The following is a 26,882-nucleotide window of genomic DNA, read 5'->3' on the forward strand; positions in this document are numbered from 1 at the left end:
TCAGTTCACATTGCTGGGGAAAACCTACCCTTGGCAGCCTCTTAGCTCGGCTGGTTCTCCCTCTGACAAATGGGGCTGTAAGAGTCCCTACCTCCCAGGGGGGTTGTGAGGATGCAGGGTAAAGTAACTAGCCCTGGGCCTGACCCACGGTGAGCACTCCACACATGTTCACCACGATTCCTATTGTTATGAGGGAAATGGAAACAGTTCTCTTCCAACATCCATCCGTCCTTCGTGGGGCTCAGTCAAAGATTTGGGGCACAGATGTGTCTTCCTCCCAAAGACACAAGCATTGAAATAAAAGTTAGGAATGCAGTGGTCAACCCTGAGAGGATTTCAAGGACCAGGAGAAAAGGGACCATTGAACATTTCCTAACACTGGCAGACACAGAGACCACGGGGACATGAAAGTATTTTACTACCAGAAGTTCACAAACCCATGGACAGCACACACCAGTGATGACTCCACACCACTGGGGAGGGTGAATGGGGTGGTACTCAGGAACCAGACAGAGACAGGGACAGAGCCCTTGGACCCACCATTCACACAGCTTCACTTTGGGAAGGCGGGGGGGGGCATAAGACAGGTGGGGGCAGAGGGCAGCTGTGTGTTTTGGAGAGATTGCATAGCTTGTTAAAACCTTGTCCTCTCTTTTTTTTTTTTTCCTTCTTTGCCCTGGGGGACTGGCATGTCTGCCTGGCACTTAGACAAGTCAGTACCCCCTGCCCTGTTAGGTGTTTTGCCTTCCCCTCTCAGTGTGGCCATTTCTGATGGGGAGAGGACCAGGATGTAGGGGAGGTCGGGGGGACAGAGTGAGGGCCTGAGGAGGGGCCATGGGTCCTGGGGCCAGACCACAGGAGACATGGGAAGGGCCCTACTCCTCACATCCTCCCTTCCCTGGTTAAGGATTTTTTGCTGAAGGGCCCAGGAAATGTTCGTGGGTGTAAACCCCGGAGGCCACAGCTCCTTTCCTGGGGAGCTTGGAGGTCACACTCGTGGAGAGAGCAGAGCTGGATGGTGGGCTTCTGGGCCCTTGCGACCTGCACTGTCCTCAGATCCGGATGTGGAAAGTGCTGGAAAGAGAGGGAGAGCAAGAGAGAGTGAGAGGCTCTGGGCAGGTGGATAAGGCTCCTCAGCAAAGAGCCAAGCAGGCCCCGTGCCCAACCCTGGACAGTTTATTAGGGAGGATGCAGAGGACACAATTAATCAACACTGAGGAAAGGAAGGCATGGAGGCCGAGCTGTCCCCAGTGATTCCAGCCCCCAACATAATCAAAGGGGCCCCGAATCTGTATTCTTCACCAGAGAGTCCAGCTCTGCAGGGGTCAGGGGACTTCCGAGTCACACACTGAGGGAAGCTGGACCTAGAGAAGCTGGACCTCCTGCCTCCTGGCCCACACAAGGCCTGCCAGGTACCACTACTCTCCTGAGCAATGACAGGGCCTCAGCCCCCATGGGGGTCCCAGAAGGCCAGGCTTCCTGGCTGTGGCCCCTGCATTCAACCTGCCCTGCCCAAGCCAGCCCCTCAGGGGGGGCACCTGAGGAAGTCAGGAGCCTTGGCGATCATATCCTCAAAGTCAGCAAAGCCCAGCTTGCCATCGCCATCCAGATCGGCCTCCTCGATGACCTTATCGCATACAAGCACCACCTCGTCCTCGTCCAGCTCTGACTTCGTGAGCCGGGCCAGTGTCCGTTCCAGGTCCTCCTTGCAGATAAAATTGTCGGTGTTGAAGTCTGTGGGGCGAGGGGTAGAGACACTCAGGCCAGACCTGGCTCCCACCCTGCATCACCTCTCCTCCGAGCTGGTCACACCAGACACCTCCATCAGCCTCTGCTTGCACACTCTGGGGACGCTGGATTCTTGTCCCCAGCCAACAGGGACCAAAGGGACTCACCCACAAGGCACATCTTAAATACTGCATTCAACGAATCCACATACACAGCCTCCTCACACCCCCATAGTGACTACATGCACAACCTTGGCCTGAGACACTTCAAAAGTCCAAATCTGAGGCCTCCTGGGAACTTTGGGCCCAGGCCAAATGGCCCCCCAGCCGTGCTCCACAGTGGAAGCTGTGTTCCCTCTAGAGCTAAGGAAACCAAGGCCCAGAAGGGCCAAGAGACTGAATCAAGGTCAGAGGGCTGCTCAGAGGTAGAGCCGGGACTCTGACTGGGCTTACAGCTGCATTTGCTACACAGCATCACGGAGCCTCCAGCAGGCCCCCAGCCAGACACGCGGGTCAGGAGACTCAGGCCTGTAGAGAGAGGCCTCATGGCTGGCCTTTGTACATGCAGAGCAGGGAACACAGTTTGATTCTAGTTAGCAGAAGTCACTACCACTGCCCCAAAGCTCAGCAAAATGCTCAGAGCACTGAGGCCCGCACAGCCCATCAGTGAACTCAACACCCTTCTGACCATTTTCCAACCTATCAGATCTTCACACATGACGTTTCTTCCGCCCAGAGGGCCTATTTACCCTTCAAGTTTGGGCTCAAACCTCACCTCCTGGTGGTGGGAGCTTTCTAGACATAAGGGCTCCCTGCACTGAGCTGTCCTGGCTCACTGCTCAAAGCCTGATACTAACAGTAGCAGTGATGAAGAGCATAACCGCTAATACGAGCAATGCATTCTCTGTCTTGTTTAATTTTCAAAACCAGCCTATTTGGTAGGTACAATTAGAATACCTACTATACAGATGAAGAAACAGTGGCTTAGAAAGGACAAGAGGTCACATCCCTGGTCAGTGTTGGATCCCAGAGCCCAAGTTCAGGTCCCCTGCACTGCCCATCTCAACACTGGCCTGTGAACCCCCTGGGCAGACACGAGGCGGGATGCATCTCTGCCTTGCAGTGGTGCCTAGTACGCTCTCTGGAAAGATCTGCTAGCTGAATAGCTGGCTGACTGGATTCTTGTAGGGTTGCCGAGATGGAGATTCCTGTGCCCATTTTATATGGGAAGACTGAGGCCCAGGAAGGGGATGATTCTTGCTAGAGATCAGACCCCAAGTCTCCCCAAGTGCCCAGCTGCCTGTTCCCCTGCACCCCACAGCCCAGGACAGCAAGGGAGCCTTGGTTCTCTCTTTACATGTTTACATGTCCCCATGCCGCATTCTGTACCTCCCCATCTCTGTGACAAGAGCCCTTCCCAGGAGGGAATGCCATGAGGTCCAAGACTAGATGGATGACGGGTAGAATTCAAGAAGCCTTTTTTTTTTTTTTTGAGAAAGATTAGCCCTGAGCTAACATCTGTCCTCATCTTCCTCTACTTTATATGTGGGACGCCTACCACAGCATGGCTTGCCAAGCAGTGTCATGTCCACACCAGGGATTTGAACCAGCAAACCCTGGGCCACTGAAGTGGAACATGCGAACTTAACAGCTGTGCCACCGGGCTGGCCCTCAAGAAGTTTTTTATGTGAGCCAAAGCAGGCATGCTTTGTGGAAGCTAGACAATGTGGGTTCTATGTTTCTGATATGCAAACACAATGTGGATACACAGACCAAAATCCTCTGAAATAAACATGAAAAAACAGCTCCTAATAGGTCTGTTGCCTTGGTATCCACTGGTTGATCAAAGGTGAGGACAGGAGGTTTGTCTGTGTCTCCTCTGGTTCAGGACACGTCCCAGCCCCTCCCTGGGCCTTGGTGTTTCCATCTGAGGAGTATGTAAGGATGTGACACCAGTCTGGAGGCCAACACAACGGGTAAGCTATGTGATGAGAAGTTTTCTCTTAGCGCTGTAGAACCATGGGCATGGGTTTCATGGGTACCTGGTGCCCTCTGGTGGACAGTGGGACAGCAGGACCGAGGGCTGGTCTAGGGTGAAATGAGGTAGCCCCACCACTGGCAGCATGGGGGGGCCTCTGGGAACTTCACCATCCAGCAGAGGCCTCCTTTCTACTTCCTGGCCTCAGTCTAGCTCCTCCCATTCACACCACCAGGATGCCAAGTGATCTTTCTAGAACATAGAACTGCCCTGCCACACCTGAAACCCTGCAGTGGCCCTGGTGCCCTGGGCACCAAGTCCAAACTCCTTGGTTGGCTCCCCACAGCCCAGTTGCAATGACCTCTCCTGACTCACACCGCCCCTCGTCCCACCACATTCCTCTCCCCATCTCCTCATCAAACCCTGCACTTTCCTGCTTCCCTGAGTCTTCACAGGCTGCTCGCTCTACCAGGTACGCTCACACCAACTTCTCCTGTCAGTAAATCTCTTGTCCCCCAGGCCCTGCAGAAATGTCACCACCTGTGAGTTCTCCTCACATTTACCACCCACCCAAGGGGGCGGGTTCCTCTCTCCTCTGCTCTGAGGATCTCACAGATGTCTCTCAAGCACTCTTTGTCACCACTGGCCCACCCATTGGACAGGCACCCTTCAGAGTGTTCTTGGTGTCCCCAGCATCCCCGGGGCAGGAGCAAGCAGTACTGGATGGCCCAAGGGACCTGAATGCCACCACTCGCAGCATCATGGCCCCTCCCCCAGCCCCTTGTTACCATAGATCTTGAAGGCGTAGTTTGCCTTGAGCTCGCGGGGAGCCGACTCACAGAGCACAGAAAACATGTCCACAAAGTCATTGAAGGTGAGGTTTCCCTCGCCGTCCTCGGAAAAAGCCTCCACGATCCTTTCCTTGAAGGGATTCTCCTGAGGAAAACAACCGCAGCAACCAACGTGGGTGGAGGTGAAGTGGACGGACTCCAGAGCCAGAGAACTTAGAGCCTATGTGACCTTGGATGAGCGACCTAATCCTTCTGAGCCTCAGTTTCACCATAAGTAAAATGGGAATAATAATAGCACCTACTTACTTGGGCTGTGAAAGGGTTGACTATGTTAAAGTATGTAAGGTGTTGGTATGAGGCCTGGCACTTGTAAGAGCTCGGCGTTACGTTACATCTTGTTGCATCATTAAGATGAGCACAGAGAGCTTAGCAGAGGCAAAGTGTGCTCACTGGAGGCATTAGCTCATGTGGGGACAATAGCCCCAAGTATGGGCAGCCCTTAGCTCAGGCCATGTCAGGCCAGGATAGTGGGAGGCAGAAGTCGGGCCCCAAATGGCCAGATAACTGGACTGGGACAAGAGTCAGAGGGCCAGTCTGACCCCAGGCCAGCAATCACCCAGCTCCTACGAATTCTCCTAGACCGGCCCAGAGGCTGCCTCCTCTGGGGAGCCTCCATCGACTCCCTCTTCTGATCCCAGATCACTTGGGCTCGCCTCTCCAGGAGTCCTCCACCCGAGGTGGGCCAGCACTTGGCTACCCCGACTCTGTGCCCAGCCCAGGTGGCTCAGGGATGGACCATGTGGTTCCTACCCAAGTGCCTCACTCTCTCCAATGACCCTCAGCCTGCTCTCAAGTCCCTCTCTAGGCAGACTGGGCACTTGTCCAGGGCTGAGCTTGCGGCTCATTGTCCCTCAGGACTGAGGTCACAACAAAGGCACAGGGCCCAAGTGGATGCCATGCGGTACCCTGACCCCAGAGTCACACATCCCAGGCCTGGCGAGGGGCTATTTGCAAAATACCACAGCCATGTAGAGTTATGCCCCAAATGCCTTCTTACTGCTGGGAGTGCACTGTATGTACATTATGGATAAGAAACTCATGAAATGAGACTTTTATGTCAAATATATCCTTGGGCTGAGGACCAGCAGCATCAGCCTCACCTGGAGCTTGTTAGAAAAACAGAATCCTGGGCCCCACCCCAGACCTACTGAAACTGAATGGGCGTTTTGGCAATATCCCTAGATGATTCCTGGGCACATTAAAGTCTGAGAATGATGCTATGGATGGCTGTGCTGTGAGATGCCATAGCCAGACAAGGTGGAGACAGAAAATTTATCTAAAAAAGCAGATACAAGGTCTGCAAAGACAGCAGACTGGACATTTACCAAAGGAGTGAGCAAGTGAGCTGTGCCAACAGCTCTGCAGAGTGTAGGGCAGCACCGATACTGCACTCTGAAGGGGCCCCCCACACAGCACATTTATTTACACGGTGTAGATGAGGAAATCGAGGCACAGAGAGGTTCAGCGATCCACTTAGGGACACATAGCTACAAAGGGTAGAGCTGGGGGTCAACCCAGCTCTGGATGCCTCTGCTGCCCTGCCCCATCCAGAGGGGCAGATTCCCCGTCTCCACCTGCCTGGCCTTCTCTAGATGCTTCTCCTGCTCTGCCCAGTAGTAGTGGCCTCTCACATACCCGGAGCTCCGGCATCTGGATGATGAGGCTCATGGGCACGTGGACAATGGGGCTCTTTCTGTAGTCCATCGGGACGAGGTTAGGGGCCAGCTCATAGAACCGTGCATGGAGCCTGCAAGGGAAGCAGAGGAAAGTGCTGGAGGGGGTGCAACCCCCAAGCTCCTGATAGCCCAATACCATCTGCCTGTACCCTGGCCTTCCGCACCGGAGACCCATGTTGGCCTGGGGCCAAGTGAGGGGTCAAGGGGAGGCCAACTGCTCTGCCCACAGGGTGTGGGGTTTGGGAAGGAAACAGGTTCTGCCCAGACCCCTGTGCTGATAACCAGATTGTGTCCTGGCCCTGTTTCCACCACATACCCCACACCCACCACTATGCCCAACCCTCATCCCCCACCCCCAGGGGCCTGAAACAAGATATTTTTATTTTTCCCTCTTTGGGCTCTCTTAAGGTCTGCCATGTGCCAGGTACATCACCTTGTTTAATTCTCCCTCCCACGACTGTGCAGACAGATGCACTGTGACCCCAGTTTACAGCTGGGCAAACTGAGGCCCTGAAGAGGTTAAGAGTGACTATTGTCCAAGACCATATAACTAGGAAGTATCAGGAATCCGGCTGGAACCCAGGACTGGAAATCCAGAGCAGAAAGTCTTAACCCCTCCCCCACCCCATGCTGCTCCTGCCACCCCCGACTCCTGAAGCTGTCGAAGCTCTGGCCGAGGTGCTGCCCCCAGTCCCCAAGCTAGGCCCCAAGGGGTGGGTCTCTGGAAGAGCTCCCAGCAGCCCTGACATCTTCAGGAAGCCTCTGTGAATGGGCCACTCACAACCTCTCCCCAGCTGGGAGCCATTGGGACCAAGCCCACTGTCCTCCTCTAGGAGGCCTGGCCCTCCTCACTGACAGGTCAGGTCCCCAGTTCCCTCCCATCCTCCTGCCCTGCTTGTCAGGCCCATCTGCCTCCCCACATGCTGTGCAGATCCTCAAGGGTGTGAGGCATCCCGACACCATCTCAATTGGAAACTCCTCCCCCATTAGTCAGTCCTCTTCTGCCCTGTGTCACTTTGTCCATGTCCCTAACATCCCAGAGAATAGCCCCCCACTCCCACTTCCAGACAGGTACAAATTAGGTTCAAATGAAATTGTGTCCGTGAAGTGCTGCCAGATGGGGGGACAAGTGTAAGGGGCATTGACTGGGGGCTGTGGTAGGTAACCTGCCCAAGGTGAGGCCCAGGGCAGTTGGGGATTGGACCAAGGTGTGACCTCATATCTCCTGGGGCCCTGCCAGCCCTGCTACCCCAAAGCCAGATCAACCCTGGCTTTCTTCTAAGTGGCCTTACTCAATGACGCACTTCTAGGCTCACCATTAGCAGGTCCTTCAGCACAGCCACCCAATCTCCCATCAGTTCCACCCAATTCTTGTCGCCCTGCTGCCCAGTCCTCTCCAAGAGAGCATTTAACTACTTGCCCATTCACGTAGATAACATCAGCCACCATTTAGTAAGTGCCAAGTCTGTGCCAGGCTTTGGGTTAATCTCGTGTGGATTACTTTACTCAATTTAATCCCCAAAACACCCTGAGAGGTAGATATCAGTCTCTCCCTTTTTCAGGTGAGGAAACTGAGGCTCATAGGGTTAAGTGCCTGCCTGGTTTACAAAGCCAACGAGTGGCGGACCAGGCCCTCTGGACTCCAACCACTTGGCTCCTCCCTACAAGCCAGGCCACCCTAGCTAGCACATCAGCCAGCACCTGGTTCAGAGCATGTGCAAGGCAAACACAAAGCAGAATGCCGTGAGCCCACTTTCCCAGCCACGCCTTCCCATAAAAGGGCCTGAAATCACAAGGAAGCTCCGCGGCTTGGAAACACAAAGCTGAAAGGAAAAAACCCCAAACCTGGTTCTTTGGGTGGGAGAGGGTCAGCAGATAGCTGAATGACAGGGACTGGGACTCTCCACAGGGGGCATTCGACAACTTTCTTTGCTCTTACTTTTTGCATTGAGGAAAAATTTGCCCTTTTTTACACTGTCCCCTAACATGGAACCAGGACTTACAAATCACAATTTATGCATCTGGTTTCATGTACTTTGGACAGACCTGTTGAATTTCTAACGGTTACATTTCCCACTTGAACTTGACATGTTAGGATATGATGTTGATGGGGCTGGCCGAGTGGTGCAGCAGTTAAGTGTGCACATTTGCTTCGGTGACCCAGGGTTCACTGGTTCGGATCCCAGGTGCAGACATGGCACTGCTTAGCAAGCCATGCTGTGGTAGGCATCCCATGTATAAAGTAGAGGAAGATGGGCATGGATGTTAGCTCAGGGCCAGTCTTCCTCAGCAAAAAAAAAGAGGATTGGCAGCAGATGTTAGCTCAGGGCTAATCTCCCTCAAAAAAAAAAAAAGGGATATGATGTTGGGGTGATTCTGGGGGTTGCCTTACACTGCCAAAGTTATGTGGGGTGGCTGCAGCAGGAGCTTGAAGTCAGACTGGGATTGGAGCCCTGCCTACATTTCTCACTAGCTAGTGGGCTAACCCATCCGTGAATAAATTTCCCTCTCAGTAAAATAGGGATTGTCCTACCACCCTCACACTTGTAAGGATTAAATAGCATGACATAAGTAAAACCACCTGACCCTTAACTGGTAGCTATCACTATGCTGCCTGCATGTCAGGGGCTCCCTGCAAGTGGGGGACTTGGGAGAGGGGCTGTGAGGCCGGCAGGGTTGAGGGACTGTCTTCTGGGTTGGGAAGGCCAACTTCTGCCCTGGGACACAGATCTGTTCTGACTCTATGACTAAGGTGATGTGGGAATTTTTTTTTAGGAAAACTCCAGGAGAATTTGGAAAGCTGAATCTGTGGGAGAAACTCCAAAAACAGCTAAAGAACTGCATCCCTGTTACCTTTCCTCCCAACAAAGGGCACAACTGAATTCAAGACAATTTACATATTAGTCCCATCATAAGATCCAGGAGCAGAAATTATACCTATGCTACTTGACCTGTTTCAGAGCATGGTGCAAAAAAGCAAAAACCTCCTACTTTATTTTGGAAAGTTAGCAAGAAGAACCCAGCTGCCAACACCCAACAGGTAGCATCCAAAATGGACCAATGGCATTTACACATACAGATGCAAAAATCTTATAAAATAACATATTGATAAATCAAATCCAACAGCATCGAAAGAGTAATACACTAGGACCGAGTAGGATTTATTCCAGGAATGCAAGGATGGATCAATGTTTGGAAATCTGTGACAATAAATCATATTAACAGGCAAAAGAATATTTTGATCAACTTGATGGTTGCATTTATGACTAGATGGTTGTATGGACACAGAAAAACAGCTGAGAAGTATACACCACATGTTTACACTGATGGTCCCTGTGAGGTGGGAGTGGACAGGAGTGATAAGGAGGCCAACTTTCACTTTTTTACCTACTTCTGAATTGTTAGTTTTTAAAGTATTTATTAATAAACATAAAAATAAAAGCATTTTTAAAATATGTATTACTTTTGTCAATTAAAAAACAAAATCTTTAGTAAAACAGAAACAGAAAGATACTATCTCAAATCAACACCTAAAATCACACTTAAATCATGAAATACTAGAGGCATTCCCACAAAGGGGGATGCCTACCATCACAACCTGACATGACATCTCCCCCAGGAGTGCTAGCGAGTGTAATCAGTCAGGGAAGTCAAATAGTATATTGAAATATTAGAAAAGAGGAGGCAAACTATTATTTGCTGGAAAACCAAAAATAATCAGTTTAAAAACTATTTGGGGGCCGGCCCTGTGGCCAAGTGGTTAAGTTCGCGTGCTTGGCTTTGGCCGCCCTGAGTTTCGCCAGTTCCTGGGCGGAGACATGACACCGTTCATCAGGCCATGCTGAGGCGGTGTCCCACATGCCACAACTAGAAGGACCCACAACTGAAATATACAACTATGTACCGAGGGGCTTTAGGGAGAAAAAGGAAAAATAAAAATCTTTAAAAAAAAAATAAAAAAATAAAATCTAGGAGCCGGCCCTGCGGCCGAGTGGTTTAGTTCACGCGCTCCACTTGGGTGGCCCAGGGTTTCACTGGTTCAGATCCTGGGCATGGACATGGCACCGCTCATCAGACCATGCAGAGGTGGCGTCCCACATAGCACAACCAGAAGGACCTACAACTAGAATATACAACTATGTACTGGGGGCGCTTCAGGGAGAAGAAGAAAAGAATTAAAAAAAAGAAGATTGGCAACAGATGTTAGCCCAGGTGCCAATCTTTGGGGGAAAAACAAACAAACAATTTGAATGAGAAAAAACTCAGTAGCTTTTCTACACAATAGTTTTTCTATATATTAGCATTAGCCTATTCAAAAATATGATATCTAAAACAGATCTAATTCACAATACAAAAAAAGAAACCAAAACAACTAAGTATAAAATAAATATGAAACGTGTACAAAGAGAACCATGAAACTTTACCAAAGGATATAAAATATTTAGGGAGTCAGATAACTCCCTACGTGTTCTATAGATAACTAACTCTATATCCTGACTGGAAAAGCTTAACACTGTAATAATGACAATCTGCTCTTAATTTTCCTGTAAAATGAATACAATCCTAATTGAAATCTGCAAAGGATTTATTTGAGAACTTGCCAGCCTGATTCAAAAGTCTGTCTGGAAGAATAAATGAGGAGAGTAGGGAGAAAAATCCTGAAAAAAGAGCAGTTGGAGAAACACTGGCCCCATCAGATGTTGAAACATAGTTTAAAGTTATAATAAGTAAAATCGTATGGACTAGACATTGGCATAGACAAGGCAGATTGGTAAAAGAGGCAGACCCGACTATAAATGAGGATTAGTCCATGATAAACAGGACTTGAAATCAATGGGGAGAAGATGGATTCTTCTGGAAGTCACAGGCTGGTTGGTGATCCATATTCCTGCCTAGCTTTCATGTAAAAATAATTAAGTTAAAATAATAATTTAAAATGTAGTTGCCAACACTTACAAATTAAAAGATTTTACATGAGGGGCTGGCCCCGTGGCCGAGTGGTTAAGTTCACATGCTCCGCTTCGGTGGCCCAGGGTTTCGCCAGTTCGGATCCTGGGCGCAGACGTGGCACCGCTCATCAGGCCATGCTGAGGCAGTGTCCCACATGCCACATCTAGAAGCACCCACAACTAGAATATACAACTACGTACTGGGGGCTTTGGGGAGAAGAAGGAAAAATAAAAAATAAGGGGCCAGCCCCGTGGCCGAGTGATTAAGTTCATGTGCTCCTCTTTGGTGGCCCAGGGTTTTGCTGGTTCAGATCCTGGGCGCGGACATGGCACCGCTCATCAAGCCATGCTGAGGCGGCATCCCACATGCCACAACTAGAAGGACCCACAACCAAAATACACAACTAGGTACCGAGGGGCTTTGGGGAGAAAAAGGAAAAATAAAATCTTTAAAAAAATAGATAAATAAGATACAATATTTAAAAAAAAGATTTTACATGAAAACCCTGGATTCCCTGATCACGCTGGGCCTGGACTCCCCCAGGCAACAACCAGGTGGGGCTCAGGAGCTATTTCCGCAGATCCCAGTCCTAATGCTTTCCCAAAGGACTGGATGGCTGCATTTATTTACAGTATATGTTGGCTTCTACACACAGCTGAGTTTTGAGACTCTTGAGATACTCAATAAATGATTTGGGGACAGAAGACAAAAAAGATATAGCAGCCAGTGTGATTGTGGAAGTAGAGAAACAGGAACTCATACCGGCTGCTGGTGGTCTAGACTGGCTCAACACCTCTGGAGAGCAATCTAGCCATAAAACCCAAAAGTCTTACACTGTCCATACCTTTTTTTTTTTGAGGAAGATTAGCCCTGAGCTAACATCTGCTGCCAATCCTCCTCTTTTTGCTGAGGAAGACTGGCCCTGAGCTAACATCCGTGCCCATCTTCCTCTACTTTATATGTGGGACGCCTACCATGGCACGGCCTGCCAAGCGGTGCCATGTCCACACCCAGGATCTGAACCGGTGAACCCCAGGCCACCGAAGGGGAACGTGCGCACTTAACCGCTGTACCACCGGGCCGGCCCTGTCCATACCTCTTGATCCAGAAATCTCTGTTAGAAATTTACCCTGAGGAAGTAATCTCAGATGTGTAGGTGCACATCATGCTATCACAAGGATAGTAACCACAGTGCTCATTATAATGGCGAAACGTTGTAACTAAAACGACCCACTAAATGAATTCAGGTGGTGGGATCATTTTTATTTTTAGCTATGTTTACAATTTGCCTAAAGAAAAACAACTTTAAGCTAATTACAAAACAACATGACCCAACTTTTTGATAAACACACAAAAGAAAAATACTGGCACAATACACACTAAAAGGTTAAAAACACCAAAAGGTTAACAGTTGTTATTTCTGAGTTGTAAGATCATAGGTAATTTTTTGTCCTCTTTTTTAAAATGTATTTTTATTTTTTTGCAGAAGGTTAGCCTTGAGCTAACCATCTGCCACTGATCCTCCTCTTTTTGATGAGGAAGACTGGCCCTGAGCTAGCATCCGTGCCCAGCTTCCTCTATTTTATATGTGGGACGCCTACCACAGCATGGCTTGCCAAGCTGTGCCATGTCCGCCCCCGGGATCCGAACCATTGAACCCCAGGCTGCCACAGCGAAACGTGCGCACTTAACTGCCGCGCCACCAGGCCAGCCCCTGGTCCTCTCTTGACTGGCTTTATTTTCTAATTTTTCTACAGTCATCATGTATTACATGTGGAATAGAAAATTAAAGTTGATTATACAAAGTTTTTAAAAGGTTGAGAAAATAAAATAGACAAACAGGCAAATACCCTGGGCTGCTAGCTGTGTGGGCCTCTGTACTGAGGGGACAAGGACTCGTGTCCCATTTATTGAGGAATAAGGAGGGGCAAGCAGGAGTCAGAGTACTAAGCTCTTACCTACAGGAAGAAAGGTGGCCAAATGGGGGTGCTGCCCACTCAGGCTCAGCGTGGGGATGGAAGAGCTGTGCTCAAGGGAGCAACTGGATCCACCTGTGGGGGAGGGCAGAGGAGGGGCGGAGGGAGAGAACTTCCCCAAGGGTTATCTGTGACTGGGTATCACTGACCCAAGGCAGCCAGACCGCTGGGCCCCATGCTGCAAAGAAGCACCTACTGCTCATATTTCCTCCTCACCATCTGGTCGTACTCAGGATGCAGCTCACCAAGAAACCAAACAGGGGGTGGGGGTGGGGGAAGCAGCACTGAAAGGCCCTTGGGAGGAAGGCCCTGGGTCTGGGGCCTGGCTCTGCCACTGACCTGCTATGTATTGCTGGGGAGTTCCTTGCTCCTTGCCCTCTCTGGGAGCTAGGGCTCTGTTGTCCCACCTGGACCTGAGACGTGGATAGTAGAGAGGGCTAGCCTGGCAGAGGTGGTCAGTCTTTGCTGGGGCCCAGAGAGGAGGTTGGAGAAAAGTGAAGGGGCTAAAACCGGAATTGAGCTATCGTAGCCATGCCTGGTCCCTCCAGGAACAAGTAATCCCAAGCGCTGCCTGGTCTCACCACCCTTCTTGAGGGCAGATGGGTCGGCAACAAAACTCCAAGCAGCCCTGCATTTTGTGGAATGACACTGTCACCCTGGCCCGCCCAGCCACAGGGGCCTGTAAGAAAACAGCTCCAGGGAGCACTGTTATCCCCATGCTAATGTGGCAACTGAGACACAGCAGGTGCCACACACGGTGGGGACCAGATCCCAGGACTCCTGCTCCCAGGGAGGCTTTATCCCATCCCCCTACCCACATGACTACTTCCCAGAAAAAGTACTGGCTCTGGTCCCTTGGGTCCCCAATGAGTGCAGACACAGAGGTGGAGCCTGAATGAACCAGTGACAGAGCAGGCAGCAGGGGACTCAGGAGGGGCATCCAGTTGCCAGGAGGGATCCTTTCCCCCTTTCTGGAGCCCAGGCCTGGTCTGGGCTCTGGTTGAGCTACAGAGGCTAAGGTGCTGAAGGGTACAGAGTTGGGCAGGCCAGGGCTGTGGGGAGCCAGGACCCCATCCCCAGTGCTCCCATCTGCCAGGAGTTCACCATTTGCAAGGGGCGAGGGACAACCCCCAAAGGCATATCATGGTGAGTCTAAATTCCTGGCCTGGCCTTTGAGCCACCCTCCTCCCCCACGGGCAACCCTGCTCTCTCAGTAAGACCACTGGAGGGTGGGGGTGGGGTGAAGCAGGCCTGTGTCCTTGACCCTGCTACTCCCAGCTGGAATGTTCTCCCCTTGGCCAACCCTACCATCCTTTACCCACACTCTTCAAGTGCTCACTGTGGCTTACAGGTACCATGCCCAATGCCAGGCACAGGGAGCCTGGGTCCTGCCTGACTGCAAGTCTGAGGGAGCTGGGCACCTGAGACATGAACCCACAGAACTCCCTAAAAGAGTAACTGTGAGAGCTGGGGTGGCAGGGAGTTGGGGAGATGACTCTGGAGTTGGGCCTTGAAGGATGTGTAGGAAGGCAGTGGGTAGAGGTGATGAAGAAGGGCACTCCAGGAAGCGGAGACAGCATGCAAAGACCTAGGGGTGAGCTGCTGTTGCCAGAATAGAAATGGTCAGGGGGCCGGGCTGGTGGTACAGCAGTTAAGTTCGTGGGCTCTGCTTTGGTGGCCTGGGGTTCACTGTTTTGGATCCCGGGCGTGGACCTATGCACCACTTGTCAAGCCATGCTGTGGCAGGTGTCCTACATATAAAATAGAGGAAGATGGGCATCGATGTTAGTTCAGGGCCAATCTTCCTCAATAAAAGAGCAATGGTCGTGGGCCTCAGAAGACAGCATTCTGGGCTTGGTATCTACAAAGGTGGGAGTTCAGGATGGTGGGAGTTCCCTGCAACAGAGGATGAACATGGTGAGGCTTAAGTGGGGATTTGTGCCAAGAACTTGAAAGGTAAGAGGTACCACAGAAATGCCAGGGATGATGGCTGTTATTACAGTTCTAAGGAGCATCCTGTCCAAACGGGACCCCATTCCACACATCACTCAAGCTACAGACCAAATCTCATTTATCAAACACCACAACCTGGTGTTCCTGCCTCTCAGCAATGCTATGAGGGGAGGTATCATTATCTCCAGTTTACAGAAGAAACTGAGGCTCAGAGAGGCTCCAAGCTTGCCCAAGGCTACAGAGCTGGGCAGTGGAAGGAGAGCCCAAATCTGCTGATGCCAAAGCCTGGGTGCTTTGCCCTTCACTCTGCCTCTCTGGTAAAAGTGGGAGCAGGTCGGAAGAGCAGCCTGGGCAGAGAGGAAAGGCCCAGCGAGGGACACTGCCTGTCTGAGCAGAGTGGTCAGGGCAATGACAAACCACAGCTCTCCGGGGAAGCTGTAACAGGCTCTAGCCCCAGCATGCCCATCGACCTCCAGGGAAAGTGATCCTGAGACCTTGCTGGCTTTTAGTGCCACTTGATAGCCCAGGCAGGGGGCCCAGCAAGGCCCGTGGGGCCAGGTTTCCTGGCATTCTGTGAGTCCGGCTCACCGTCTGGTCCTGGTGCTCTGAGGCTGCCAATCCCTTCATCTCTCCTATCTCGGCCCACCTCCCCCACCCTCAAAGAAAGGGGATGTCCTGGAAAGGGAAAAGACCCTGGTGGACAGCTCAAAGGTGGTAGGGGCATTGTAGGCCATGCTGCTGACTTTTGGGCTTCATAGGAGTGGGAGGACATCAAAGCCAGAGCTGGAGGGTCCTTAGAGACCCCTAGTCTAAGAGACAGGGACCCCTTAGTCTGACAGGCCCCAGGATACAGCAAAATAGCAAGGGGCCTGGAGTCAGAGGCCAGGCCTTCAGTCCCTGGCTATATGACTTTAGCCAAGTTGCTAAGCCCCATCTGTGTAGTGAGGATAAAAGGATTCTCCTGTTACAAGGTCCCAGTGAGAATTACATGAAAATGTGTCTGACATCACCCACCACAGGGCCTGGCACTCAGTAAGCAGATGCTCAATTCCTGGCAGAAGGATCTGGGTCCAGGGGCAAGTGGGAAGTTCTTGAGTTCACACAGCAGCCTGTACTTGGCTCCTACGGAGGTGGAAGCTCTTCCTCAGCTCACGCTGGTGCAGCCAGCCCATGAGGTGGGGGTCCCCAGCCCCCACCCCTGCCCCCGTCTCAGCTCCAAAGGAGTGAACAAGAAGCCACACTTACTTGAGGATGTCCTTCTTATTGAAGAAGGTGCAGTCCTGTAGAGGGAAAACACACACACGGTTGTATGGGTCCCACGCTTCTTCTTTCCTCAGCCTCACAGGAGCAGCACTGGACAGGGGGCAGAAGAGTCCCTACTACCCCTTCCTGTCTCCGCCCACTGGGGATAGCAGTCTAGTGGATCCAGGACCTGTCTCCTGGAGCTTTCAGCCTGACCCAGGGAACTGAGTGCATGGCATGCGGGGGCTGGGAGGCATGCTTGGGGGAGTGCTTTTAGAGGGCAGATGGAGAGTTCAGAGGTGGATGTCATTAATTTGTGGGGTCAGTGGGATACCCTGTGCGATACCATGGGGAAGTGGCTGGGAGAACTCAGGAGACAAACTCAGGAGTGAGGACTGATAGGGTCACCACAGAGGGCAGCTGCAGGGGCGCCATCCACACTGCAGCCCCTGAGAATCGTGCCTGGTGGAGTTGTGTGGTGTGTGTCCTGAGAGGCCACGGGCCGCAGCCCTGTGCTCAGAGACTGTGAGTTCCAGGCACACAGACTGGGGAAGCACCAGCATCTACCTGGCATCTGAAGCCACAGGAATAGATGAGGTCACATGAGGAAGGCAGTGGAGAGGCCAGAGGCATGGGGAAGTAAGCGGGAGAGGAAGAGGTAGGCAGGGAGGAACTGGTAGCATCTGGACAGAGACAAGGGCAGAAGCTGCTGGGGACCCCCAGGTAGGCATTACTCAGGGTGGGGGCAGCACTTGGTCCTGAGGTCATCCAGATTATAAACTCATCTTGGGGTCTGGCCTTTGTCTTGATGACCTGCCACTCACAGTCTGCCACCTCTGTCCACAGCTTGGCCTGCTTGGTGATGATGGCTACTATGCCAGGCCTTGGTGGGAAGTACGGAAGTGAAAAGGACCCAGCACTTGGTAAAATGCCCAACCTTGTAGGGCCTTTATGCTTATCCCCTGCTGTTTGGCTCCTCCGCATGAGGGAAGAAGGCGCCTCAGGATCTGCAGAGCCCAGAGCCCGTGGGGCCACCTAGGGTGGTATGCTGACCAGAGCTGCCTCTGATGAGGGGCTAAAGGCTGCAGCCCAGGCTTGCAGACAGCCAGGCTTGCACTGGATGAGACCTGGAGCTGGGCACTGGGGCAATTGGATTGTACAATGAGGAGGACCCAAGAAAGGAGGCCCACAGGATGCATACATCTAGGGTTTCCACTGGGCACCTGCAGGAGAGCTGAAGAGGGGAAAGTTGGTGGGAATTTCCAGGCCCCATTTGGCCCCACAAGTCTGTCTTTCTGAGCCACATGCTGCTTCCTGGGAGTTAGACTAAGGACCCCCATGCTGCCTTTCCCTTCTTGGAAATATAGGAGCTTCTCTTGCGGGGCTACGCTTTGCTTTTAGCAATAGCTCCTCTGTAGGGGCAAGCAAAGGCTCAGGCTGGGAAAGCAGTGCCCCCGTCCCTACCCAGCATGGACAGAGAACTCCCCACCTAGCAGGCCTAAGACTCAGACAGACTAGAGATTGTGTGGGCTGATTTCTCAGTGGACCCCAGAAACGTGGAGTAGGCAGCAAAGGTAGCCTAGTTGAGCCTTCCGGGTACAGACTTCCCTTGGCCCCAGGGTTGGTTCTATGGCCTGAAGGTGCTCAGCGGAAAGGGCCAAGGCTCTCCCAACCAGCCTGGTTGGGGGGGGAGGCGGGTGTCAGCATAACTCGGAATGGGGAGAGGTCTTGGCTTCTGCTCTCTTTTCTCCTGACCTATCTTCTTCCTTCTTCCCCATCTCCTCTCCTCTCTCCCATCCCTGGGTCGGAAATGAAGTATCTGAGTCCTGACTTGAGGGTTCCACTGGCAGAGAGATGCAAAAGCTTCTCACAAGACCCTGGTCCCTTATCACAACTACTTACACCTGTCTACATCAATGGCCCTCAAGGCGTGGTTCCAGACCAGCAGCATCAGCATCATCTGGGGACTTAGTGGAAATTCAGATTCTCAGGCACCACTCCAGACCTACTGAATCAGAAACCCTGGGAGTGAGGCTCAGGAATCTGCATTTTTAAAAGCCCTCCCAGTGATGCTGTGCTTACTAAAGTGTGAGGGCCTCTGCTATAGAGCAGAATCACCTGAGGAGCTGTTTAAACTCCCTGTGCCCCCTCCCACCACTACCAACAGACCCCAGACCAAGTAAATCAGAATCTCTGAGGGTGGATCCAGCCATCAGCAGTTTTCAAAGCAATTGTAATGTGCAGCCCAGGCTGAGAACCACATCACAACCAGTCCACGATTACCATGGGCCTGCTCTGTGGGGCCTCTGAATAACCAATTTTGTTTAATCTCATCACTAGCCTATGGGGGAGGGGCAGGCACTCTCTCCCCTTTTTATAGATTGGAAAACTGAGGCTCAGCACAGTTGAATGGCTTGCCTTACATTACACACGCAGCCCAGGAGGGCTGGGCTGGAACTCAGGCTTATGTGCTTCTTGACTACTGCCCACTGACCGTAAACAGAGCCGCAGTCCACCCATGACCATCGTACACCAACCACTCCTGGTCCTGCTTCTGCTGTGTATTCCTGTATCTGGCACACAGTGGGTGCTCAAGACAGGCTGGCGGGATGAGTGAACAGACTTTTCCACATAAACTTTCCATTGCAGTTCCATTATCATCTCACTGGCTGCAGAATATCTCACTGAAGGCACTGGCTGGCTCCGTTTAACCTAACCTTTCTCCTCTTTCTAAACATTTAGCAACAGCTATTTCTAGGTTTTCAACATTACCAATAGAGCTGCCATGAACCTGCTCATCGACTGATGTTTTGCTTTTTCTTCTGTTGACTTATTTCCCTGGAACTCATCCCAGGGAGGCAGCTCACAGGGGATGCACATGGCAAGTGCCTTAAAAGCTTCTTAGGGCTCTGAGTAGTGTAGCACCATAGCAGAGGAAAAGGTTTTGTAGTCAGATTCAAATTCTTGTCTTGCTTTGGACCCTTAGGCAAGTCATTCACCTTTCTGAGTCTCAGTTTCTACATCTGTAAAATGGGATACCGCCTCTCTGAAAGGGGCAGTGAGGGGAGCAAAGGAGATAATGGGAAGGAAGCCTATTGGCCACAGCTTGCCAAGGTTCTCTCCCTCTTTTGTGCAACAGCTCCATCCACTACCCCATGTCTCAAAGGCATCCCTTCAGAGCCTGTAGCTCCATGTCAGCCCCCACTCTGAAGTAGCCAAACAAAATCCCCACCCCCTCCATATACTCAGCTGCCCAGGGAGTTACAGCCATCGGTCTGCAAGAAGCCTTCCTTATAATCCACTGAGAGCAAATGTCCCTGTCACTGCTTGCCTCCTGACAGTTCATAGGGATAGGTCTTCAGGCAAGAGTCCCAGCTCAAGTCAGAGTCATGAGGGGTAGGAGCGAGAGAAGGAGGCAGCGCAGCCCAGCAGAGGTGGGCCTTCAGGACTCTGGGGCAGCAGAAAACAGGCCAGGCTGGGCTTTTACAGTGGAGGCTCAGAGGTTATGCCCTTTAAGGCTGGAGTTCCTCCTCCAAGCCTATATTCACCCTGTTCCCCGACCTGGAGTGCATTCCCCTTCTCTGAATCCTTTCCACTCTCCAAAACTCAACTGAAGGGCTGCTTTGTTCAGGCCACTTCCCTGCTGTCCATCTCACACATCCCTGCTCTGCCTGTGCCAGTGGTCATGAGCTGAGCCACAGCCAGTCCCAGCTGAAGTGGTCTCTCCATCCAGCTCTGCCAGCTCAGGCCCCAGCACTGCCCAGCTGACCACCACACAGCTCAATTGATGCCCACAAGAGCCCTGTGACATGAGCACAGCAGGGTTAGTAGTTATTCCCATTTTATTTTATTTTTTATTATTTATTTTTTTTTGAGGAAGACTGGCCCTGAGCTAATATCTGCGCCAATCTTCCTCTTTTTGCTGAGGAAGACTGGCCCTGAGCTAACATCTGTGCCCATCTTCATCTACTTTAGATGTGGGATGCCTACCACACCATGGCTTGCCAAGCGGTGCCATGTCCGTACCTGGGATCCGAACCCCAGGCCACTGAAGTGGAACGTGCGAACTTAACCGCTGTGCCACTGGGCTGGCCCCTATTCCCATTTTGGAGGTGGGGACACTGAGGCCCAGAAGGGGACAGTGGCTTACTAATGCCTACAGCGTATACAGCCCAGCCATGACTTGAACCCAGGACTTCAGAATCCCTGGAGTTCTTTCCCTTCCTCAGAGGCATGCCTTAACAACCACTCATTCATTCATTCATTCACTCGACAACATCCTCCAGGGCCTCTTGTGTGTCTGGGCAGGGGACACACAGGAAGGAAGACAGAGTATAAACAGACAGTGGTGACTGGGTATAAACCATTCTGTGTCCACAAAAAGGATTTGGGGGAGGGGGCCAGGGAGACTTTCCTAAAGAGGTAAGGCCTCACCTGGACAAAAAGATGGGCCAGACTGGGTTGGTGCAGAGGGGAGGGGAGTGCGCCATGAGAACAAGGCCAGAGGTGAGGGCTAGAAGCCCTTCAGTATGCCTGGAAGTTGGGGTGCAAGAGGAGGGGAATAAGAATGAGGCTGAGGGCTGGCAGAGCCCAGACCAGGCCAGGGTAAGCTCTGCTCTGGACTCCACTCAGGCTATTATCCCAAGACACAGTGGAATTACAGGGAGAGGAGAGGGTCATGCCCATGTTCTAGAAAGATCTCTCATATCCTGCATTTCTGCTCCAGGCATTCATGTCCTACGGACAACTCCCTAGGGTCTCCTACAGCAAAGGAGACTGGTTAATACAATGCAAGTCTCTGTCCGTGGATTCTTTTTATAGAAAAAGTTGCTTTACAATGGGATACCAATTGTGTCTGTTGAAAGAAAGAGAAAGGAAGGAAGGAAGCTAGGAGGGAAGCGGGAAGGAAGAAAGGGGGTGGAGTGAGAAAACTAAGGGATTGTGGTAGAAGCATATGGGTGGCTGAAGAGGGCAGACAGGACGGGTGGGCAAGGAAGTAGTTACACCTTCAGTTCGCATGAGATGAGGAGGCCAGGCCCAGGACTCTGGCTGTGGAGGCATCCCTGTGGAGGCTGTGGGGTATCCCCAGATGAGACCCGATGGAGGCTGAGTTACAGCACTTGTTCTTAATGGAAAATGTAGGCTGCTGAGAGCAGAGCTGGAACAGCTGGAGGAGCAGTGTGGGTTCCGGGGAAGGCAGTGAATCCCTTCTGGGAGTTTGAGAGGTCTGGGGAATGGATCTGGAAGGCAGAGAAGTGGTCTGGGAAGAAACCTGAACTTTGGAAGTCATTGGCACCTGGGGGCTGGGGAGGGGATCACTTGGGGGAATGGCTGGCTATAACTTGGGGTCACCTCCAGCTGCCCCTGGTTGGCTGGTGGCTGGTTGGAGTCAGAGGGAGGGAGAAGTGGGGCTGTCAGGCTTCACAGCTCTCCCTTCTCCTCCCCGGCCCTGATGGGGTCCAGCCAGGCTCTGGCAAAGCATCAGAATCCTGGGACTGGTTCTGAAGGATAACCCAATGCCAGGCTGGCCTGAGTAGGAACCCGGGCTGCCCAACCCCACAGGACTACTCTTTACTTCTGAGCATGGTCTACCTGCTTGTCTGTGCCCACCTTCAAGCCTTTACCCAAGCTGTCCCCTCCACCTGGAATGCCTCCTTTTGGGACCTCCTGGGCAAAATCCTATCTTTCAAGTGCTGCATTATTTCTGAAACTTCCAGTCAAAGCAAAAGCCCCCCTTCCCTTCTAGTCTCCCACTGCCCACTACTGCCCTCCCCTAGAGCACACTCTGCCACCTGCCTCTGACAAGGGCCACATGGTGGTAAGGGTCTGTCTCTCCAGCCAGTGAGTGCCTTGAGGACAAAGAGCACACACAGCCCACCTTCCACCCCCGCAAAAAGAGTGAGCCTTGGATTCATGATTCACATTCCTGTGTGAGCCCTGAATGGGCAGGGTGCTGAATGGCTCCGTAGCCGTTGTGTACTCTTTTGTAAAATGGGGTAATAATCCACCTCACTGTGATGATCAAATGAGTTGATGCATAGAGGGCATCAGTCACAATGCCTGCTAGACATCCATGAATGTGGTCCCCCCCCCATTCCATCTCACGGCCTCACATGGAGCTGAGAAATCTGTTACTGGATGAGAGGGGACCTTTATTTTACATCTGCCCACATCAGAGGACCCACACTTCAAGCCCGATCCCAAAATAAATACGCAGGAAAGCAGCAGGCGCCTACGGAGACCCTGCTGGTGTTCATCTTTCTTACAGCACACTCCACACAGGCAACAACACAGTCCGGCCCCCCTTGCCTGGGAGAGTCAGGAAAGAGGCATCAGAGCTGGGCCTTAAAGGATGGGAGAGATCATCTGGAGATGGGAAGAAGCATTCCAGGGCACGGGCAAAGGGAAGGAGGACAGAGCCTGCTGGTGTTAGGGAACTGAGGGTAGTTCTGGGGTGGCTGCAGCGCACAGGGCAGGGGAGGAACCGGGCAGGCTGGCCAGTGCTCTGGGCAAGTCAGGGGGTTGGGCTTCATGCTGCAACCACAGAAAAGTTTGTACATGGGTGAGAAGGCATTGGGACCGCTGATCTGGACAGCTCCCTGGCTCTGGAGGCAGGGGGCCCTAGAAGGGTTTAAGGGGGTGGCTGCTGCCAGCCTGAGGGAGCTTGGAGAGGTGACCATGTAAGACTGGTACCTGGCTTGCCTTCTTGCTCCAATTATTTCCATGCTGGGCCAGATGGAGAGACTCTAACGGATAAAAAAGACACCCCTAACTTAAAACGGCATTGGAGACTGATGCACCTCACTCCCAACCCAGATAGGGCCCCAGCTCATTTCTGCTTTATAGAGACTCACTCTCCCGGGCTGCTTCCCGGGATTGGAGGAGGAGAAACGGGGTCCTCCGTCCGGCCCACATTTGCTGACTCTCCATCTCCCTGCCAAGGTGGGCGCTGGGATGGGAGGCTGGGGAGGGGTTGGGGTCCAGCCCGGGTACAAGAGTAAGAAGGCTGAATTGGGCAGGGAAGAAGGAGTAGCTGGAGCGAGGCACGCCTTGGAGAATCTTCTAACTTGAAAGCGCTCTCATTCCACGAGTGGGGAAACTGAGGCTCGGAGAAGTCACCAGCCCAAGGTCACGCTTCCACCTAAAGGCAGAGGCAGGGTTTGAACCTGGTGAACCGGCTTTCGGGCCTCGGCAAGCGACGGGAGAAAGAGGGGAGGGGCAGAGAGGCGCCGCTTCGAGCTCGGGGCACGCCGGGCTCACCTGGTAGTTGTCTAGCTGCTCTTCGGTGAAGATGGTCTGCTTGTTTCCCATGGTGGCCCCGGCGCAGTCGCTGCTTGCCCGCCTGGACGCCGCCTCCCATCAGCGGCCACCGGAGCCCCGCGCCCGCGGCCCTGCCCCGCGGCGGAGAGCGTCCGACGGCGGCCCGCCCCACCCCGCCCCGCCGCCCACCCGGAGGAGGCGGGGCAGGGGTCTGGGAGGCGGGGAGCGGGACCGCGAGCCGCGGCGACTCCGCCCCACGGCGGGAAGAGGGTGGGCACCCCGCTCCCCGGCTGCACGGCGTCCCGGGCCCGCCAGGGGGCGGCCTGGCCGCGTGAGGCTCTGCCCGGCTTGCCGGGTGCCCGCGCCAGCGTCGGCGGCGCTGACCTGGGACTTCCGGCCGGCGGGAACCCACGTCGCGCGGGCGTGAGGGTGCAGGGCCTGGGCACATCCATTCGAGAGGTGCCGTGGGAGCGAGTGCAGTGATCCTGGAGCCCCGTGGCCTGGGGCAGGGGCGTCAGCGAGGAGCAAGGGGAGACCCCTGGACTGTGAGTGTGGGGATCCAGCCGGGGCCCAGTTCTGCCACCTGTTGCTGCACGACCTTGGCCACGCCCTTCCGGACCCCAGCTTTCCGCGGAAAAGAAGGGGGTCAGTCCAGCTGACCTTTGAGGCCCCTCTCAGGCCAGGCCCAGGGAAGCCATTCTGGTCTTTGACTGCGGCCCGGGCAGGGCGTCTCAGGCCCTCCGGGTCCCTTAGGGAGGAGGACGGGATTTGCTTACCTTTCTTTGAGTCCCCGGATACAAACGTGATGATGCCCGCCCTGCTATCAGTTCCCCTACGTTAAAGGCAGCATATATGGGGTTAAAACCAAAGCACTCTTTCCCTACTTACTCTCTGGCTCCCTGGCTCCAGAATCCACTAAGATGCCTTGGAGACAGACAGGGTCAAGGACAGCCACCTGAATTCCTTATCATCTCCTCCTCCTCCCTGCAAGCGGTGTCCCAAGGTGGAGGGAAAGCTCCCACCCGCAAGGCCACTGACTCCCCCCTGCCATCTACAAACAGCCACATTCCTTGCAAACCTTTAGAACCCCTGGCCTCCCCTCTTTCGAGGAGACCAGAGGAAAGGAGAGGAATTTGAGGGCTCACTCTCGTCTCCCAGCTGATATCATCGGAAATAAAAACCCTTTCCTTCCAGAAGTCTGGGGTTCCAGTTGTTTGGCTCCTCTTGTGTGGCAGTTAGGGAACGTATGTTTGTAGGTACTAACAGTGAGACTTGAGCACATTGAAAGGATTTACTGTGTCCAGAGATATACTGGGACAAAGGCCAGGATGTTTTCTGGGGCTTTTAAACAAATGCCATCCACCAGCAGCAAATGGAGCAACTGCTAAGTACTTTTTAGGGGTCCAGGTGGTACATGTGTTATTTCTAACCCCAGGATAACTGGTTCTATAGGTATTATCTCCATTTTACAGGTGAGGAAACAGTTTCAGTAACTTGCCCAGAGTCCCACAGCTGGGAACTGGCAGAACTTGGCCTGGACTCAGGGGCTGGCTCAGCCCACTCTTCCACACTTGGATTTTGATGAAGGGGACAAAATTTGTTTCTTTAATGCGTCAGAATCGCTTGGGAGGCTCCGCCCCCAGAGTTTCTGATTTAGTAGGTCTGGGGACCAAAAATGTGGGCATCTACCAAGTTCTCAAATGATGATGATGATGTTGCTGGTCCCGGGACCACACTTAGAGAATCATTGCTTAGGCTGAAGATTGGGGGTTCCAGTAGGAGCAGGGGTCCAAGTTTGGCAGATGATCCTTGGTGTTTTCACATTTTCCTTTTATACCTGAGGTTCCTGGTTGGGGTTTTCCAACTTTATTCTGCCACCTGTCAGTGAGAATAGCAGCCATCAGCTAAGCAGACAAGCCCCCCTGTTGATATCGTGAGAGTCATCAGAGGCATAATGAGTTGTTACCAGACGGGCAGGAAGAAACTCAGAGCCCCAGGGGATTGTTGACCAGCCTTCAGAGGCCACATCATCAGCCTTCGTTTGTATTGGACACATGTTTGTATTGGACACATGTGATAGGGGCCTCAACCGTGGGAAAGAAGGCAGGATATGTGGGATTTCAGAGAATGTGGAGTCTTAGAACAAAGACAGGCCTTGATAAGATTCTCTCCATCTGTACTTCCCCTTTCTCCCATGTTAGAGTTGGGAACCTGAAACCCTGTCCGAACCATGCAATGACTACTACAAAAGTTCTTCTTCCCACCCTAGATTCCACCTTGCCCACAAACAGGCCAGAATTGTGTGTGTTCAGATCCTGCTCGGGTACATTCTGTTACCACAGCTAACATGCTGTTCATTTGCATACCAGGTGTTCCGGGTAAAAAAGCCAGAACCTCTACAAAGAAGACTGTGTTTTTAGTTCTGGGAGGTCCCTCCTTTTACAGGTGATAAATAGAAGCAACCAACCTGACTAGAAGATTCCCTTAATAAATCCTTGTTGATCGCTATTGCCATCGCCTTAGATAAGGCCCTCTCACTTGAACTATTACAATAATGTTGTGAGGAGGGTGAAGGGAAACAATTCTCATGTTACAGAGGAGAAACTCTGGGCTCAGAGAGCCAAAGGGACTTGCCCAATGCCACGCAGCTAGGAAGGAGAAAAGAAGGCTCTAACCTCATTCTCTGATTCTAAATCATGTGCTTCTGCTGCTCTCAGATGTTGGGTGTGGTTCCTGAGAAAGACAATGTGTGTGTTTTTTTGAAGGGATGGTGGACAGAGGGAGAAGAAAGACATTGATGACCTACTCTGTGCCCGGGGTTGTGCTGGATGCTTTATCATTTACTGATATGATTATTCCATGAATGCCTCTTCAGTCTATAGAGCTTGGTATTATTATCCCATTTCACAGATGAAGAAACAGCCTCAGAGAAGGTGACTTGCCCCAGGTCACACAGCTGGTAATGGGTGGATTTTAATCTGGGTCCTGACTTTCTTGATCACACTGTCTAGGGCAAGGGAACATGTGGTTACCACTGTTTAAAGGGGGCCAACTCCTAGTCAGATAAAACAAGAGAAGGTAGTGACAAGGGATAGTTAGGGGTGTCATGGTGATGCCAGGCATTTTGCAAGTACTCATTAAATGTTAGTTTCATTTCTGACTGACACAATAAACTTGTAGGGAAAATAGGAGGAATAAATACTACAAAATGCCCAAAGAGTAAACACGACAGGAGGTGAAGGGTCTCAGTAGATACAATCAAACATTCG

General features: G+C 52.3%; 2 protein-coding genes across 20 annotated transcripts in view; one reads left to right on the top strand and one right to left on the bottom strand.

The window, feature by feature from the left end:
- Positions 1 to 401: 401 nt before the first annotated feature.
- CIB2 (calcium and integrin binding family member 2) lies at positions 402 to 24,061 on the bottom strand. Of its 12 annotated transcripts, XM_070573304.1 has the most exons (8): positions 23,614 to 23,752; positions 23,421 to 23,494; positions 23,047 to 23,099; positions 16,357 to 16,391; positions 6,192 to 6,303; positions 4,494 to 4,641; positions 1,539 to 1,734; positions 402 to 1,074 (listed from the first exon to the last, which is right to left on the bottom strand). In XM_070573304.1, exons 2-8 carry the CDS (start codon positions 23,434 to 23,436, stop codon positions 1,053 to 1,055), a joined length of 582 nt encoding a protein of 193 aa, XP_070429405.1. In that variant the 5' UTR covers positions 23,437 to 23,494; positions 23,614 to 23,752; the 3' UTR covers positions 402 to 1,052. The 12 variants fall into 12 exon arrangements, 11 of the variants coding, with proteins under 11 accessions (XP_070429405.1, XP_070429399.1, XP_070429398.1 ...); XM_070573298.1 differs by lacking the exon at positions 23,421 to 23,494 and having other exon boundaries at positions 4,545 to 4,641; positions 23,614 to 23,789; XM_070573297.1 differs by lacking the exon at positions 23,421 to 23,494 and having other exon boundaries at positions 23,614 to 23,784.
- Positions 23,953 to 26,882, top strand: part of IDH3A (isocitrate dehydrogenase (NAD(+)) 3 catalytic subunit alpha) — an 80,952-nt gene continuing 78,022 nt past the window's right edge. For 4 of the 8 annotated variants that reach the window (XR_011526211.1, XR_011526237.1, XM_070573251.1 and 1 more), the window contains exon 1: positions 24,019 to 24,158. The gene's annotated coding sequence lies outside the window, so the exon portion shown is untranslated. Of the gene's footprint in view, positions 24,159 to 26,882 lie in introns of all 8 variants that reach the window. The other 4 variants (XM_008532823.2, XM_070573289.1, XR_011526243.1 and 1 more) reach the window with 4 other exon arrangements.

The sequence above is a fragment of the Equus przewalskii genome, chromosome 1 (assembly GCF_037783145.1).
Source record: "Equus przewalskii isolate Varuska chromosome 1, EquPr2, whole genome shotgun sequence".
Lineage (NCBI taxonomy): Eukaryota > Metazoa > Chordata > Mammalia > Perissodactyla > Equidae > Equus > Equus przewalskii.

Coding starts and splice junctions, on each gene's coding strand:
- CIB2 (XM_070573297.1), bottom strand. CDS start 23,713: ATGGGAGGCGGCGTCCAGGCGGGCAAGCAGCGACTGCGCCGGGGCCAC. Junction 4,642..6,191: donor TCCAGATGCCGGAGCTCCGG/GTATGTGAGAGG, acceptor TGTTTTCCTCAG/GAGAATCCCTTCAAGGAAAG. Junction 1,735..4,493: donor CTACGCCTTCAAGATCTATG/GTAACAAGGGGC, acceptor CTCGCCCCACAG/ACTTCAACACCGACAATTTT.